This window comes from Ixodes scapularis, unplaced genomic scaffold, assembly GCF_016920785.2.
Source record: "Ixodes scapularis isolate PalLabHiFi unplaced genomic scaffold, ASM1692078v2 PGA_scaffold4__175_contigs__length_147842914, whole genome shotgun sequence".
Lineage (NCBI taxonomy): Eukaryota > Metazoa > Arthropoda > Arachnida > Ixodida > Ixodidae > Ixodes > Ixodes scapularis.
The window spans coordinates 36,269,977-36,288,471 of record NW_024609879.1 but is presented as its reverse complement, the minus strand read 5'-3'; the positions used below and the strand labels follow the sequence as shown (position 1 = coordinate 36,288,471).

The following is an 18,495-nucleotide window of genomic DNA, read 5'->3' as shown; positions in this document are numbered from 1 at the left end:
TTCGGATATTACAGAAAAAAAAAACAAAAAAAAAAAAGCGATGGCAGCCGCAAAAACTCTGACAGCCCGGCTGACAGTCATGTGGGGGACTGACAGGTGCTTGTCAGTCGCCATCATGCCTTGAAAGCTACCGGTTCCGAAGAACCGGAGCGCGCAGAGAACTTGTTCTTCCACGGTCGTGGTAGACGCTATTGTCCGACGCCTCGAAGTCCGGGCGCCGAACGAAGCTCGTCGCAGAGTCAACGCACAACGGCTTCCGATAGCCGATACTGTCGCCTAAAGTCGTCGGGGAGTTGAAAGGCGTCCCCGGTGGTCTCAGTAGCGACGCCGACGGTGGTGGAAGATAAGCTCGGCCGTAGCGTACGGCACCGCCATGTTGACAAAGTTTAACTTCGCCTCGATCCGAAGCGAAGATCTCGAGCTCAAACCACGGCTCTCGCAAAGTTCGGAAACGTCACTTTGACGTCAGCGACAACTTCGGTAAACGAGGTTCCTTTTTTGCACAAACTTCGGAGGGATTTTGAGCGTCAGCAGGTCGCCTGGGGGGCAATCTGCGAAGCATTAATTTTAGCTTGGCGTAGGAATGTAGGGACAAATGGGCGCTACGTCATCGGCGAAGCCGATCAATCAGAGGGCTCCTCGCGCCCCTCACGCGCCGCACGCGCGCCTCGATGAACTTTGCTAGATTCTGCCTCTCTCAAAGAAATGAGCGTTCGAATGATTGACACCTCGCTCGGCGCGACGTCAGCGTCCCGAGAGTCATATTAGCGCGTTCCGCAAACTTCGGCACAACGTTGTGCTTGACGAGTTTAGCGACCCAGTACTGCGTCTGCTTCTTCCTCCCCGGCCTTCCTTTCCCTCGCCCTACCTTCTTGAGTTGCAACAGACAATAGATGCATTAGTGTTGTTGACACCATGACGTCACATGCCATCATGACTTCTCACCGTGACTCATGGGACACCGTGACGTACTCGACTGTCATTAGCCCAAGTCGAGTGCTCGGGTTCATTACAATCGACCTCTGTAAACATTCCGGTAATGGTTCTTGTTCAATCAAAGGTGAGAAAAGCCGAACTCAAACAACGTCTAAAGCTCAACCCATGCTTTAGCTTTGCCAACCCCAGCGCATGACTATGATGAACGCTGGCGGTATACAATTAGCGTCAGATGACATCGCCGCTTGTTCTAATGGCGAGTTAAGGAGGGGAAAGCTGTTTGTTTTCTTTATTTTTTCTCTGTCTTCCATTGAGCGGAGAGGAAAACTAGTGGTTGTTTTTGTAGGTTATCAACGTAAGGGATATAAATCTTTGCGGTATTTACCGAAAGTACAAAAATTGTTGCATAAACCATTTTACAAGTACACATCAGTGAGGCACCCAAACATGTTTTCGTTGTTGCTAACTGTTTAAAAAAGTGGTCCCTGAGAATAGCTGCATTAAAAGGACTAAATATGGCTTATTAATCTGATGATAAATAGAACTACAAGTGTGTATGGCAAGGATACCTTAAAAGAAAAATTCTAGTGTCCTTTGAGGGACAGCCCAACGTCGGTAGCCGCTCACATTCTCGCAGTTTTGTTTAAACTTCACAGTCTTGGGGTGCAAAATAAGAGAGAGGATTACTGCTAACAAATGACACAAACATTATTGTCGAATTGGCACCCCCAAAGAAGGGAGGGAGACCCTCAGAAAAAAAAATTTTCTGGAGAAGCATCTTTAAATGAAAAAGAGGGGAGGGGCGATTTTAAACACATAGTGTTGTAAAGGTTCCTCAGCTCCGCATCTTCGACACAAAGCAGACAGCGTGATCCGCCAAAACTATTTTGTTCGCAAAATCACTCCTGCCAAAAATAAAAGCCGTTTACAACTCACTGTAACGCCGAATTAGAGCGCAGCTCTTGAGGAGGAGGAGGGAAGGGTACTGGGGGTCCCGTGAACCCCCCCCTGAGGTTACGTGACCTTGGTGGGGTCACGTTACCCCCTCCCCAATATCACGTGGCGGTCACGTGACCTCGGGGGGGGTCACGTGACCTGGGGGTGTCACGTGATCTCGGGGGTCACGTGACCGCCGAGGGAAATTTTTCCGATAGATTTAGCGGGGAAAATTTTCCGCTAAATTCAGCGGGGAAATTTTTCCGCTAGATTTGGCGGGGAAATTTTTTCACTAGATTTAGTGGGGAAATTTTTCCGCTATATTTAGCGGGGAAATGTTTCCACTAGACTTAGCGGGAAAATATTTCCGCTAGATTTAGCGGGGAAATTTTTCCGCCAGATTTAGTGGGGAAATTTTTCCGCTAGATTTAGCGGGGAAATTGTTTCAGCTAGATTTAGCGGGGAAATTTTTCCGCTAGATTTAGTGGGAAAAGTTTTCTGCTAGATTTAGCGGGGAACTTTTTCCGCTAGATTTAGCGGGGAAATTTACCCATAATGCACCGCGCGGTTACGCCGACGACGACGGCGACGCCGCTCAAGCCGGAAATAGGCGCCTAAGAGCTGCGCTCTAAAAGCGCGTTTTCGGGGTTCTAGTCGCTCGCGCCATTCTTCACGACGCTGCATCAAACAATAATTTTTGTTTCTGGATACATGGGTTGCACTGAGGGCAAACCTTCTGCAGCGCGCATTTTGCACCACCGGATTTGATTTTCCGAGCCAAGCGAAATCTCTGACCACTAGCATATAATGCGATATTGTCACGTGCAAACCACGTTAAAAAGTTCAGTTTTTTTTTTTTTTTTTTTTTTAAATGTGATGTTCTCCATACGTTTACTCCGTTTCACTTTAGGTTTGAGCGTAGCAGAAGCTAAAAGAGCGAGCTGCGGGCTTTCAGTGTCCAGGCATGCGCGCTACTGCTGTGCAAATGATCAGGACGACATGCTCGCGCTTGTGGCATCGGCTGCATCTGGATTTAAAGTGGCCATGCAAAGCGTTTCTGAATATTTTTTTTTTAATTTGCACGGCTTTCGCTCGAATTAGTGACTGTGACTCTAGCAGCATGTTAAACATAAAATAAACAAGAAAGCCTGGGAATCGGTGGCCGAGTGAGCTAGCGCACACCAGCTCAGAGCACGTGGAGCGAAGCTCGCACTGCAGAACCCAGAATCCTGGGTTCAATCCTCACCCCTGCCCGTTTAGATCTGGATGAGCATCTGGGAGACTCGTCGCCCGTTGAGGCAGAACAAGTTCTAGGTTGTATAAACATACACTCAACCCAATTTTTTTAGAAACAAGAAATCTGGTGTATTTTGAACATAACAGGTGAAAGAGGTTCAGGATTTTGAGCACTTTTTCTTTTCTTGATGACGCCCTTGGTCTGACCAACCAGAAGAGAACCGTAACGACAAGAGCGTGCAACAACCATGGGCGATCTTCCTAACCGTTGAAAGTTGAAAATTAACATTCAGTTATGAAGATGTGAACGCCCCACCGATTTACTGGTGTTCCAAGCAAATATTTGAGTGAGAGTCACGTGCTCGAAAGGATCAGATGGGATTCCTTGCGCCTATTCAGCCAGTCCTAGCTCTAGAATTCTATGTCGTCATTATCCGACGTTCTAAACCAATGTCGTCACTGAACGCTCGTGTTTGATACTGATAGGCACGCCGTTCGAAGCAGCATTCGGTTTTGTTCGTCCCTTTGCAAGGCCCTTTTAAGCTGAAACGAAGTATAGCAAAACGGGATGTTCAAATTATAAAGTTTTGCAGTACATACAGCAGTCTCGCGATGGTATGCGGCAGCCTAATAAAATGTTAATGCACGCACGACTAATAAAGCACAGAGTCGAAAAATTAGGCCCCAAAACAAGTGCACATAAAACCAAATATAACTTCGGCCTCCCGAGACAGTATTCTTCGAAATTTCGAGCTCGTACAATCCGATGTCAAAATGTGACTTAAATTAGAAATGTATTGTCTGTTCTTGTCGACATTTATGTGTAATTAGGAACATCGGTGCTCGCATTTCTACTAGAGAAATACGGACCATAACCAACCAAGGCCTGAACACTAAAGAATCCGACGTTTCAAAACCGATTTGTTTTTTTTTGTTTTTGTAAGGGGCGAAAAAAAAAAGTCCAATTCGTAGTTGTTTATACAGCAGGAGGTTAGTCTGCCAGAACATTGCGACATCGTTACCCACTGTAGATAAGTAATTTAGCCAGTGCAGTACGACTGCTAGCCTGGGGTCTTTAACGTGCACCATGCTGTAGTGATACAAGACCCCACGCCGGTACGATACTCATCCAGATTGAAAGGGGCCGGGGTGGGGATTGAACCCAGGATCCCTGGGTTCTGCAGCGCGAGCTTTCGCTCTACGTGCTCCGAGCTGGTGTGGGCTAGCCCACTCGGCCGCCGATCTCCCATCAGTAACGACTACTAGCACGTGCAGAGCAGCAGCTTTTTTTCTATCTACGGTGTGTCGTTTGGTTCATTCACTTTTTCTTCATCAAGTGCCCTAGCCCGCTGCAACACGCCAATGGTTAAGTGGCTGTCGACCCACTCAGCCCGACTTATTGAAACGTCGGGCCACTAAATGTTTAGGACTTTGTTTGTGATGGTCTGTATTTCTCAAATTTTTCACCCAACCAGGCAGAGATCCGTCAAACTTGTTTACGTTTAAAACATGCATCTCTATATATTCTTTTTCGCAGTATGGCGACGGGTATGGAATTATTTAGAAGAATATCATTTATTATCGCTCTTTGTGCACATTTCGTGCATTTGCCTTCAGATGTATAACGTGAGCACACAGTTCTTTTGGCGTACCCCGCAACCCGGTGTTTCACACTACCGAACAGCGAACAAAGAGGCACGTTCTCAGACTCAACAGAGAGCGTTTTTTCGAGCATTGTCCTCCCGTGTCGGTCTCAAGCGGTTATGTGAGCTTCATGAACTCAAATTTATTGATTACAATAACAAATATTTTATTACTGATTGAATAATTAATATAAATAAAGGACTGATCACCCTAAGGATATACATATCGTAAGTAAATGCACCCCCAAATTATATGAATTATTCTTTTTATTTTGAAGCTGATTTAAATAACATGCGTTCCAGACGCATATTGAACTTCTCAAACATATAGAAGTGTGTTGCATCTTTTATTCGATAAAAAACAATTTTAAGTTTCTGTGGGCTGGATGAAAACAAAGTACCCAGTGCCGCGTGGCAGAGCTATGACGATTGCGCCCGCAGACTGTCAGAAAGCGACCAATTAATTGGCTGTAATGTCGAGTAGACTATAAAATACTACTTTGTTCTACTTAACAAGAACAAAAATTAACAGGGGTGATGCTTATTGCGAATTGAATTGACCGACATCTTCTCAAGAACAAACCTGAAATGCCAAACTACGTGGAAAATGTTCACTTTGGTACGCGCAATTTTAGCCCAGATCCGATCTGAGTACGGAGGTCACTCTTTTTGTGCTTGATTATTCGCTTGCATCACGGTGCTCAGTGAAACAATATTGGTCAGGAAACCAAGCGTTGTGCTTTGCTCAGTTTCTATAAAAGGTAAGCGAAAGGGGTTTTCCTAAAATTTTCGGACATTTTGAAAATATTATTGCTTTTGGCTCAGTTGCATCGCCATCATATATATTGTGAAATGTATTTTGTAAACTAGATTTCAGGATATATGTGGCAAGGACGTGCCCATTTTATGATTGTACGTACTGTAATTAATTTCTAAGTAGAAGAGCACAGCAGGATTCGACCTTTAATGTTACGACGCAAAGTTGTACCAATCACGCGTATTTATAGGCCGACCCACCGACTGATAACCTTTCGATTCGGGTAAAATATACGAGAGTGTGGTAAAAAAAAACACGTTGAGTCATATATGTTAATCTAGCTTTTTATTTCCTGTTTCATATAAATTAAATAACTCAATTTATTTTTGGTACCTCAAAACAAATGTGGATTCTATGAATGGTAAAAAGCTATATAGTTACTCGTTTCACTTTTCGAATAGGCATTGTTGGCCAAGGAACGCGGAAATTATGTTCTCAGTTTAGCGGTTCAAACCGGTTCGCACCGGTTCTAACTGTTATTTTTTGCTACCCGGAACTGAACCGGAGCTGAACCGAAAGCCGTGAACGCGAACCGATAAAAATTTTGGTACGACACTCTGCTCTAAATATATTTTCAATTGGGTATTTAGCATGTTACCTTAACTACTTTTCTCGAGTATTTCGCACAACACTAGCTTGATCATACTCTGAGCATTGCATACATTTGTTCCGAGAGTTCATATCAGGTCATGTACTGAACGTCCTTGGTTCTCCGTCAGTCTCAAACGGCTCCTGAGCAAAACGTAAAGGCTCTACAGCCGCGCAAACAAATTAGAACCCCATCAGCGTGGTCTAAATACCGAGAATGCGCTTCGAGATGTAAGTACGAAATTAAGAAGGGTAAGCATAAGTTCTTTAATATCGACCTCTTTAATTTACTAAAAACAAACCCCAAAAAATTCTGGTCAACTATAAAACTTAAGCAAATTAGACCATCCCCCCGCACTGTTGACTCAGACGGAAATGAACTCTCTGAAAGAGAAAGTTGCGAGAGCTTCAACTCTTATTTTGGCGACGTCTTCACTGAAGACTCTTTTCCATTACCCGACCACATCCCTCAATATACAACCGTAGCCAATATGGACTCTATTTCTATTACCCCGCCTGGCATCGAGAAACTGATCGACAACCTTCCCAATAATTCTGCCCCAGGCCCGGACGATATATCAACTAAACTGCTCAAATTAACCAAATCAGTTTCTAGTATTCTTTTATGTAGAATATTCCACCAGTCTATGGACTCCGGTGACATACCCCTTGACTGGAAGCATGCTAGGGTTTGCCCAATATATAAAAGCGGTGACAAAGACTGCCCCAACAATTATAGGCCTATTTCTCTCACTTGTGTTGCATGTAAGTTGATGGAGCATATCATTTACTCAAATATTATTAACTACATGGCTGATAATGGTCTACTCTTTGTAAACCAGCACGGTTTCCGGCGGTCTCTGTCCTGTGACACCCAACTTTTCGAATTCGTAACAGACATTCATAAAAACCTACATCTTCGTGCAGAACCGCATGCTATTTTTATAGATTTCTCCAAAGCGTTCGACAAGGTTCCTCACCAACGTTTATTATTAAAACTACGATAGCTTCAAATTGATGAAACTCTGAATAATTGGATAGCTAACTTCCTCTCAAACCGAACACAATATGTCACCCTTAACAATAGTGGCTCGTCATCTATAGTGGTCACATCTGGAGTACCTCAGGGAACCGTGCTGGGTCCTTTGTTATCTCTCATTTATCTGAATGATTTACCTTCGCTAATTAAGTCTTCAATTAGGTTGTATGCTGACGACTGTGTTGTGTATTCTTAAGTAACCAATCGCTCTGACTGTGCGCAGCTTCAAGCTGATCTATGTGTTATTGAATCTTGGTGTGAAAGGTGGCAGATGCAAATCAATGTAAATAAAACCAAACAAATGACCTTTACTACGAAACATAACACAATAAACTTTTAATACTCCCTTTCCGGTAATACGATAGAAAATGTACCAACTTACAAGTACCTCGGTGTTACCTTAACAAGCAATCTCTCATGGGAAAATCATATAACCCATATTATTAGCAAAGCTAACCAGACTCTCGGCTTTCTGCGACGCAATCTCTTCCTTGCCTCCAAAGAAACTAAATCATTAGCATACACCTCACTTGTCCGTCCCCAGTTAGAGTACGCCTCATCTGTCTGGAATCCCCATCAGTTATTTTTAGAAGATATGTTAGAAGCAGTCCGAAACCGCGCAGCACGGTTTATTCATCGAAATTATACGTTCCCTACTAGTATCACCACTCTTAAAGCTCAACTTGGTCTACCCTCTCTCAAAACGCGTAGGACGGTATCTGCCTTAACTATTCTTCATAAATTTTACTACCATCTTCCTTTCCAGAAAACTTTGTACTGTATACCCGCTCCACATATCTCCCGTCGCTTAGATAATTCCTGCAAACTATTTTTATCCACTCCCAGGACCAATACCTTTAAATTTTCTCCCTTGCAGCTTTCCGTCACCAATTGGAATAAACTGCCAGATCCAATAGTAACCATATCGGACACTTCAAAATTTAAAGAAGCACTTGCCACATTTTACGGCGCGTAACTGACGTTTTTCCTATCTTTTGTTTGTTTTTCTTGTTTGTACCAATGTACTAAATCTTATAAATACTGCCCGCCTCCTTATGTAAAGCCCCACGTGGGCATTTAAGGGATAAATAAATGAAACGAAATTCATTGGACACAAGGCCTGCATCAGCGCTGGGCGTGAACTCGGATCTAATCAGAAACTGCGCGTCCGAGCAATGGCGACTGCCAATGTTGCTCGATGGGCTTTCAAAAAGTATCTATCGTGTTGCTACCTGAAACGTCCTTTGTCTAGCGCTAGATTCCTCTAGGAATTTCTTCACGAGCTCTCCATTCCTCTCGACCCTGTCAACTCCACCCAGTCATCTAGACTCTGACCAAATGTATGCGTAGGTCACGTGAAGTCAATTTTCCCGCTCAATCTAGCGGGTGAAACTGAATTTGCCTATAGGTCACGCGACACCATGTCACGTGACGTCAATGTTTCGGCTAATTTTTGCGGTGAAACTGCACTTGTGTATAGGTCACACGACATAAAATCATGTGACGGTAGTTTTCCCGCTAAATTTACCGAGGAAACCGAGTCGGTGTTGAGGACGCGTGACATCAATTCGTCCGCTAAATCTTGCGGGAAAACCGAGCTATCGCAAAGCTCACGTGATCATGTCACGTGACGTCAATTTATCCACTACATTTAGTGGGGAAGCTGAATTTCTGTAGTGATGTGACCTGAAGCCATATGATGTAATTGTTCGCACTAAATTTAGCGATAAAGTTTGCGCTTGCGCTTTAGAGGTTTCACTTCAGCTGAAAACCTAGTCTATAAACGTTTCAAGTTAAAAACAAGCCGAGCGCTCTTGAAAACCATCTGGTAACCGACCACGCGACAGCGGAGGAGGCTACAGCGGGAGAGGCGACGGCCGGCTCGCATCTGCTGCTGAAACGTTTGAGCCCCACCGAGAAAAACAACCGATGACAGTTGAACCCGAGATAACTGACAAGGCTACGGTGGGCACGCCAACGAACGGGGCCTTCCTCGCCCGGTGGGAGGTCAGCACGGCCACGTCTCCAGCGGGGGCAGCCACGCCAGTGCACGACTTCGCAGCCTGGCCGCGATGACGGCTTTTTCGGGGGGCCCCAGGAAAAAAGAGGGAGCCCTCAGACAAAGCCCGAGTTTCGCAAGGGCCCCAGAAAAAAAGCAAGCGCCCTTATTTCCCCTTTTCAACCAGTTTACGTAGTGAACCAACACCTACTACATAAAGAAGTCGTAGTGCTGATGGCGATGTCGTCATAAGTGAAGGGCAACGCTGGCCACAGATTGGGCACGACGATTGCGTCAACGTTCGGCTCAGACGTGACTCGAAGCCGACTGCTGACGAAACATTCGTTTCCAATCTGTGTCTAGTTTCGGCCTTCATTGGTGACACAAAAAAACGTCACAACTACGGCCTTGTGTTCTGGGTGTTTTCGGGTGAGGTCCTTTTTCGCGTCCCCCCTTCGCCATGCTTCTCAGCTGACGAACGCGTTCAGTATTCACTCGCATTTTTTTATTGCTGTCTTCGAATTCAATTTTCACTTGCTTACTTTTTATCGTCCAGTGCTTGGTTTCTCACGCGCTTAATTTTTTATTTCCCGAATGACAGGAGTATGCCTTTTTCATGTCATGAACCACAGCAAGTATTTACTGCCAAACTAAGTCGAACAAGAGCTTACCGCTGACTCAGCGATTCCCTTTTCACTGCTTCATCCGAATATTCGATCAACACGAAACAAGTTTGATGCGTTCGGTATTTTTCTATAAGATTTTGTTTTTTTCGTTTGGTCTGCTGATGTCTACTGAGACATGGTGCCGTTCTGATGAGGACATTGATAGCTTGGTTGACTTCAGGATTTATACGAGGGCGATTCAATAAATAAGGTGAATTTTTTGTATAATGACTTTAAATACAGATAGAAGCTTACTCTTTTTTGCTATGTAGTCTCCTTGCACTGTCACACACTTTTCCCATCTGTGCACAAGCTTCCGTATTCCCTCAGCCTAAAAATCTTGGACTGATGTCTCAGCCAGTCGCTCACACCACTTTTGGCTTCATCGTCACTTTCAAACTTCGTGCCTCTTGTGAACGCTTTCAAGGGACTAAGCAGGTAAAAGTCTTAGAAGAGGGGGTAGGAACGCCAACCAAAAATAAAAAGGAGCCCAACGTTTCGAAACTTGCTTGGTTTCTTCTTCAGGGGCGAGTGTGTGCGCGAGGAGCAAGTGGTTTTTTTTTACGGCGGTGGACGTGATGATTTCGCGATCGTAATATGGCTGAGCCCGCTGACGTAAGCGGATGGTAAAGCGCCAAGACAAAGATTGGTGTTTTGCGGTGTGGTTTGGATGTGCCATGACTCGACGAAGAGCCGATCAGTAAGCATTTTTCCTAAACTTGACCTTTGATGTACCGGCATTACTAAGCTTAGAACGCTTACGAATGATTTTGAAAGATTGACTATTTTGAGTGCGAAGTCTGCAATCGCTTTGATCTGTCGCGCCACAAACGGAAATATTGACCGATTTTTCGAATTTCCTGACATTTTTTTTATTGGTGCGAGTAATGTTTTATTTTTTTCTTTTAATTTTGATTGGGTGGTGACTTCATTAGAGACATAAAGACATCGTCACCCTGAGAGTGTGTGTTTTCCCTACTGTGTCAGTCGCACTTCTTTTTTATAAAATTAGATATGTGAGCCAACTCGAACAAACGATGTCGATGCAACGTAGCCGGACCTGTCTATAGCAAATATTGGCGAGTCATTTGTGAACGCGTATGCGATTGGGGCGAAAATCAGTGAACACCTTTTCTTTTTTTTGTTTCCTAATTTCAAAGACATGGCAAGGAAAACGGCTTAGCTTTATCCCTGCTAACACTTTGCTCTGCACGCCTCCTCTGTCTGGAAGAACAAGTGCAACTTAGAGTGGAGAGCGCTTCTTTGTTGCGACTCGGCAGACAAGGCGTATAATATGCTTATGCAAACCTTTTCTGAAGTGTGTAATCACTGTTTTCCGTGTAAAATGCGTGTAGTGGATAGGAAGTGACGAAAACAGTAGGTTACACCCGAAATAATGAAAATGTTGAATCGTAGGGATGTGCTCTATAACACATTTCCACAAACTATACGTGTTTTCAGCTAGGTAACTACTATAAGGAAATTCCGTTTCCTTCCCGAGCTCCGCAAATCTTCCCGTTTATGTACATAATTAAGGTATATAGAGGTGCATTTTCGAATAGATATATGTTGTTGTCTTATCAAGACGTACATTTTCAAACGCTGAAAGCTTAGCTTATTCGTCCGAGAACGAAATATTTTAAGAACTTCTTCGGGCGGCGTATGAACAATGCGCAAACCATTATTTGTTTCTTCATGTGAAAATGAGTTTAGAGACTTGAACGTTCTCTGCGAATATAAAAATAAAAATAACCAAGTAACGAGCGCCTATAACACATGCTTCAAACGGATGATAAAGCATAAGCTATCTGCAGAAACTATACAGGTTGATTAAGCCTCGGTCCCAATATCACAAGCTTAAAGCGCTCATGATACATGATGAGAACAAAACTTACACGGTGTGTTAAGAGCTAAAGGACGTACAGGCTAGAGACCGGGTTTTGGTTGTATGGATGACGATGTTTGATGAGACATGATTATATGGTAGCTTCGGGTGGTAAGTCCCATCCTGTCTCCACCGAGCGAGTTCGCGGGTTCCCTTTATATAGCCACGGTGACGTGACGACGTTGCGTCACCGGCGGTGTCCTGGCGTAATTGGCGGTGGCTGTTGGTTTCCGTGAAGATGAGGTCCAACTGTTGGAGAACGTTTCTGTAAGCGCCGGGATTCGGGCACGTTCTCCTCGGGGTAGACAAGTAGCAGGGGTTAGATAACACGGGTGATAACCACTGCACTTCGTTGATAGCGCTCACTCTGCCAATGTGTGGGACCTAGTGAATATAATTTTAGACAGTGCTTTCCTGCTGCCTACAAACGACTTGGAAGTAATATCTGCCTCGGAGCATTTTAGAAATAGTAAAAGTAACGACGTGCACGGCATTTATATTAAGCCAGCAAATCACGCCATTAGTTCTAATGTTGCTATTTTCCCATACATTTAGAACGGCCTTTTAGAATAGGGTGTTTCCTAATATAATGCAACTGTCTAAGGTGTATGTCCTTTTCAAGACAAGGTATATATTTACATAGCAAACTCCAGTACTGTGCATGTGTTACAGTTGTAATCTAAAAAGTTTAAAACACACACACACACACACACACACACACACACACATATATATATATATATATATATATATATATATATATATATATATATATATATATATATATATATCGAAGTAAAAGTTACGGTGACAAGCAACAGAGAGCAGAAGTTTAATAAACAGTGTCGCCGAGAGACTCGGCTTTGTCAGGAAGTAACTTACAAGTGAGGGCATATTGTTGCGGTAAAGTGCAGAACTAGTGTAAGCAACGTGTGCATAGCAACGTGTATATATATATATATATGTACGATTGTGCTCATTTAAAAACGAAGCTCCGATATTACCTTTTATCAATTTGGTTTTCTGAAGTGGTACTCGAAAAGTTCGCGCTGCTAAAAGAAAACAAAAGCTATATTCAGCAGCATCGAAAACAAACTGATAACATTATGAATCTTTATTTATTTTACGTCAGCGTTCAATCTCCTTCACCATAAAACCGTATTATAAAAACTAAGACACTGTGCCGTCCGGGTGTAGTTTTGAAGCTAATCGAAAGCTACCTACTATATCTTCATTAATATCAAACATTTTAGGGAAAAACCTGAGACTGAGGTATTGACAGACGACCACAAAAAAGAGAAGGAGAACGTCTCAAACACCAGCTAAACCTTTATTGAGAAAAGAACACTTTATATAGGGTTGAAAAAAGAAGGAAGGAAAGGGAACCCTTCCTCACATAACCTCTCTCCACAAAAGACACGACACCGGACCTCTAACAATGGGGTCAAACCAACAGAAGAACAGACAGCACCAAAGATGACTCATCAATAAAAAGAAACACGCTGGGAAAACTGCAGGTTGCACTGGACCTTTCACTGAGACTACACAAAAAAATAATGTTAACAATACCATTAAAGATTTAGAAATCGCTTCCATTCCGCATCTAAAGACAAAGATGGCTTGTTCACTGCATTCCCATGCTTCGTTATTGCAATTGGCTCCTTCAGCAGGCGCTTGTGGTCGTTTCTTTCTGTTACAATTGCGGTTGTCGAGTTCCATAATGGCACGCAATTCTTCCATTCCTGAATATGTTTGGATACCCCGGAATATGTACCCTTGTTTTCGACATATTGTTTATGTTCGCCTCGTCTATTATTAAGACAACGCTTCGTTTCACCTACATAGCACAAACCACTATCAAAGGGGACCTTTTATACTACACCTGAAACACAGGCACCACACAATTTTTTTTCTGATTTTTTAATCAACCTTTCTGGGCAGAAGCGAAAGGAGTCAACCGTTTCAAACTAATCTCTGTGCTAGACGTCATGCGTAAACCAAACTTATCAGCGACTGATTTTTGGTTGTTTGAAACCTTATGGAGGAACGGTGTGACTACAAACTGGTCTGTGCTCTGGCATTTTCCGAATTTTTTATGCTTTGCGACAGGGTACGAAAGCTGGTTAGAAATAAATTCTAGAGGATATTTTCCATCAATAAGCCGGGAAAACACAACGTGAATAGACTTCATAATAGTGCCAACATGACTTTTGAACCGCGTTGTTTATTCATTCATTAATATGTTGAGATTGAAAGCGAACCCTCAAACAAGCACCTAACTTAAGGCAGGTTTTCTGCAAAGGAGTATTCTTGTGCCTTCTTTTCATTCTTTAATGAATGATATAGTTTGGATATTAACGTCAACTGTGTAATATATGGAGATGAAAATAGCACAATTTTTTACGATGGGACACTCAGCTCATACAGAAAGGGAAACCAATTTTTAGACAGCTTATATACTTGGACAATCTCAAACTCATTAGCAAGAAATGTCGCAAAAACCGAGGTCGTATTTTCCGACCAATAAATACGCGCTTGCGCCTACAGTGGCCAGCCTCTCTTGGTTTGCGCAATGTTGAAATCGTGAAAAATGAGGTTCATGTCGTAACCTTTAATATGGTTACGACATGTAGCTATGACGATGAGGCTGTCAAAAGTTCTGGGCTTTTTTATAAAAACCGTCACATAATTCCAACCTCTGTAAATTTACTTATATGCAGTACTCTGTTTTACTTTGTTACTTATAATTGTTTCTTGTTGTGGGTGACCACTACGAAAATTCATTGTAACGGGCTTTTTGTACTGCGAAATAGGCACTGCGCATCATGCGTAATCTGGCGTGTAATCATCCAGAGAAATTGCTGTTCAAACACCTTGCTATGTTGAGAAAAAAGTATTGCAACTATAAGCTCCTTATATTATGAGGTTCTTACAAAGTTCCAAGAGCGTATATTATTTGATATCTTGCTTGGAGTCCCATGTCTCAGCATATGGCGCCTGTAAGTCCTGGACTTGGTATGTACCCCGCTCCAGGACCAATAGACCGATCTCACCAAGCGTTCGGCGCATGCGTGACGCCGCCATAACTTTAGTTCGCAGGAGGCAGGCAGCAGTGCACGGGACGGCTCGTGCCGCCTCATGCTCCACACGCGTAGAGCTCCAGCGAGGTTGTCGCAGAAAGACTAAAGCTCCCTCGATGCATTGCGGCAGCGGTGGCGTAGTCAAACTGGATAATGAGATCGGTCTATTACAGTGACCAGAAGCTGGCATTTACGCTCGCTCCAAGTTTTAAATGATAATGAGGCAAATGGTCTTACTGTAGAAAATTCAAGTAAAGAAGACATTGGTAACTTGTTTGAGTAATACTTTGATTGCTCTTGGCTCGTATTTTTCTCATGGGTTATGATGGAGCTACAAATTTATTGTACCTCGTCTTCCTATGTGCTAACTAGTCAACCGTTCAAGTACAGTTTAGGTAAATATGCCTGTTCTTTTGGGTTAAACTTCTTGTACAGTCATTGTACTTCGCCTCTAGTTTAAATGGCATCGGTATTGCTGTATGCATATCATCGTAAATGTGCAACAAAGTTGTACCCTTCTCCGAATGTGAAGGAGACGCCAGACGATCGCCAAGCCGCTAAATTCTGCATTTTTCATGCCTTCCCCCAGACGAAAATAAATTGACTGAGTAATTGATTACTTGATTGCTTGATTGATTGACGCAGTGAACACAAGGTTCTGGTGGAATTCAAAGCTGTGAATTTGTTTAGAACGCATTTCCCACAACGAACGTATCACACAGTGCGATGACACGAAATGTCCCTTATGGGATGTGAACAAGGGGATGGACAATTAAGAAAAATGGTTGATTGTCAGTCAACATAATTGGTCACTTGTTTCCCTTTACAGGTCTACACGGTCGGCATGTTCCAAATGAGTCGCGACGTGTGGCGGCAACTGGACATCATTATGTATTTCCTGGTCGTCACTGAGTTTGTACTCACAAGCCTGGTTTCAGTGCAGTCGGCAAACGCCAATCGACTCTACGTCATGTTCCTACAGTTTAGCTTCATAACCCTCATTTCGTGCAGGATCATCAAGACGCTTCAAAAAAGATCGGTATGTGCTGTTGTAAAAAAACATGTTCTTCTTCGATATTCGTATTCTTCGACATAAAGGAACATGTAGCTTGAGTCACCTAGCCTTTCTAAGAATACTCCATTAAAGGAAGCCCGCTTACCGTCTATTTTCGTCCGTCTATCAGAAAGAGAGCTACGCTTTGTAATTTTACAAGAAAAAACCGACCTGCGAAATACACCTTTGACAAAAATGTTAGATCGCTACGTGCAGGCGTCGATTTTTACGGTCCATTTTAGATCGAGTCCGGTGACTCGGGTCACCCTATATAACGGTGTGATATGTTAATGTTCTTTTCTTTAGGTTCTCTTTGTGTGGATTTGGGATTTACTGGATGGCATCCTAAACCGCAAGCTATTCTACGCCTACGACCTCAGCTGGGCGTATATCACCGCCGAGGACGAAGCCATGGTCAAGGTGTCCCGCTTCGTGCAGACGCCGCACCTCGCCTTGATGATACGGGCAAACAGCGGGAACAATAAACTGCAGGTGAGCGGTGAGACGCTCGGGATTATCGAGTGAAAATTATTTATAAGCTCGCTGGGACAGTCTCTAACACTCGCTTTTTATTTGTCTTTGCCCTCGTAGCCTCACTCGCTATTGCTTGTCGGCTGGGCAAGCGCTTCGCCAGCTAGCGTAGGCGCTGAAGAGTGTCGCAGCGAGTTTACATTCCGCGAGCCGCACCCTGACAGCCGGAGTGCAGATACGAGATCATGACGATTTGTACGACACAAAACCGTCATTTTTAAAGGTCTCACGTGGTCTCCGCTTCCGGCAAAATTTGAGCTCTTAGTTTCGGAATTTGAAGATAGAAAGGGTAGAAATTGTTGACGAATGTTTCCGAAACAGTCGCATTTTTTTTAATTGAATAAGTTGGTCTAACCTTCGAGTGCGGCTGTCATCAAACATAGATTAAAACATGGCCCATAATAACCATAATTAAAATGTAGACTTCCAGTGCGACTGCCATCAAACATGCGATTAATACATGGCCCATAATAACCATAATTTAAATGTAGAAACCGCAGTGGCGATTATCTATGAATCCGGTAGAATGTATCGTTGCACACAGGCTCAATTTAGTAGGGAAACTGAAGTTTTTCCGTGTGTCGCGTTTGCCTACAACAGTGCAGTTCAAGAGACGACCGGAATGCCACTACTCCAGCTAGTTCATAGCAGAAAGGAGACACTGATGCTCGACGCAATGCTACCCACGACCAAGCACACGACTGAACCGACGACGCCAAGTTAATAACCCAACGAGCAGAGGAAGCTCGGCAGCTTGCCAGACTTAGACTTCAGGACCACTAACGTGTTTACACTCGCCGGTACAACCTTCGTCACAGCGCCGTACACTTCCAGCCCGGAGACAGGATATGGGTGTGGATAGCGACGCGCTGTCACGGTCTCGGCGAGAAACTCCTGAACCGGTATTTCGTACCTCACAAGGTACTTCGTCGACTCGGAGATCTGAAGTACGAGGTGGTACCCCACAGAACAATAACCTCACCATGCCGTTCATCGAAACCTCAATTCGCCCCAGAAGTGCACCTCAAGCCGTATCGCGCGCGATAAGGCTGTGAACTGTGATCTCGTACGACGCTTAGTAGGAGTGTGTTTTACCAGGCTCTGTAGTCTCCAAATATCGAGTTTCTTTTACTCTGTTTCGTTTCCTTTCACGTTGCATCCGGAATATGCTCTTTTGAATGTGGAGGGTAATGCCCGGCGCGTCTCCGAACAAGTGCGTCCGTGGCCGAATGGTTATCGTGCTTGGCTCTCACGCAAAGGGCCGCGGTTCAATTCCTGTGAGCGAACGCCCCTTTTAATGCGATAGCATTAACTGTCCCATGGAGAAAACCGGCGTTATTAGCTTTTAAAGCCGCGGAAAACCTTTCCTGCTCTATAAGAAGCAATAACCTTTGTCTTGTAGTTCTGCCGTGCCCAAGGTATTGTCTTAAGCGCTTTCTAGACTTGTTATTGCTACTCTGTGGCGATGTTGAACGAAACCCTGGTCCCATGACTAAAGACGAGGCTCAGTCATTGGCGAAAATCGAGTCTATTGTCTCGCAATTATACGACGGCCAGGCAGGAATCGTGAGCCAATTAAGAGAAATCACCGAGGAACAAAAGCGCACGAATGACTCGATTTCCGCACTGACCGCTCGTGTCGTTACCATTGAAAGTGACCTCGCACTATGTAAATCCACTGTTAATACTACAAAAGAAATTGAGGCGAAAGTTGTGTCCGCTCTAACCGAAATCGCTCAACTTAAGCGGCAAACTGATGACGCTGAGAGCCGTTCGCGGCGATCTAACTTACTGTTCTTCGGCCTGAAGGACGCTGCGAGGGAAACATGGGCGGAGTCCGAAAGGCTGATTCTTGAAGTCTGTAACGAGAAACTTGGTATAAGGGTTGACCCAGAAACAATTGAGCGGGCCCATCGGATTGGGAGATTTAATCCTTCTAAAAACTGGCCCATTGTTGTGAAGTTTTCTTTTTTTAAGCAGAAGGAGGCTGTTATAAGGTCGTGTTACAAACTAAAAGATACAGGTGTTTCGGTCAGTGAAGACTATGCTAAAAATGTACAATTCGCGAGGAAGAAGCTCTTGGAAT

General features: G+C 43.8%; 1 protein-coding gene across 1 annotated transcript in view; it reads left to right on the top strand.

The window, feature by feature from the left end:
- The window catches only part of LOC120848301 (sodium/hydrogen exchanger 10-like), a 175,367-nt gene that overhangs the window by 121,112 nt on the left and 35,760 nt on the right, over positions 1-18,495 (top strand). Inside the window, exons 14-15 of the mRNA XM_040504496.1 lie at positions 15,654-15,863; positions 16,185-16,370. Of these exons, the coding sequence (XP_040360430.1) occupies positions 15,654-15,863; positions 16,185-16,370 (396 nt within the window). The remainder of the gene's footprint in view (positions 1-15,653; positions 15,864-16,184; positions 16,371-18,495) is intronic.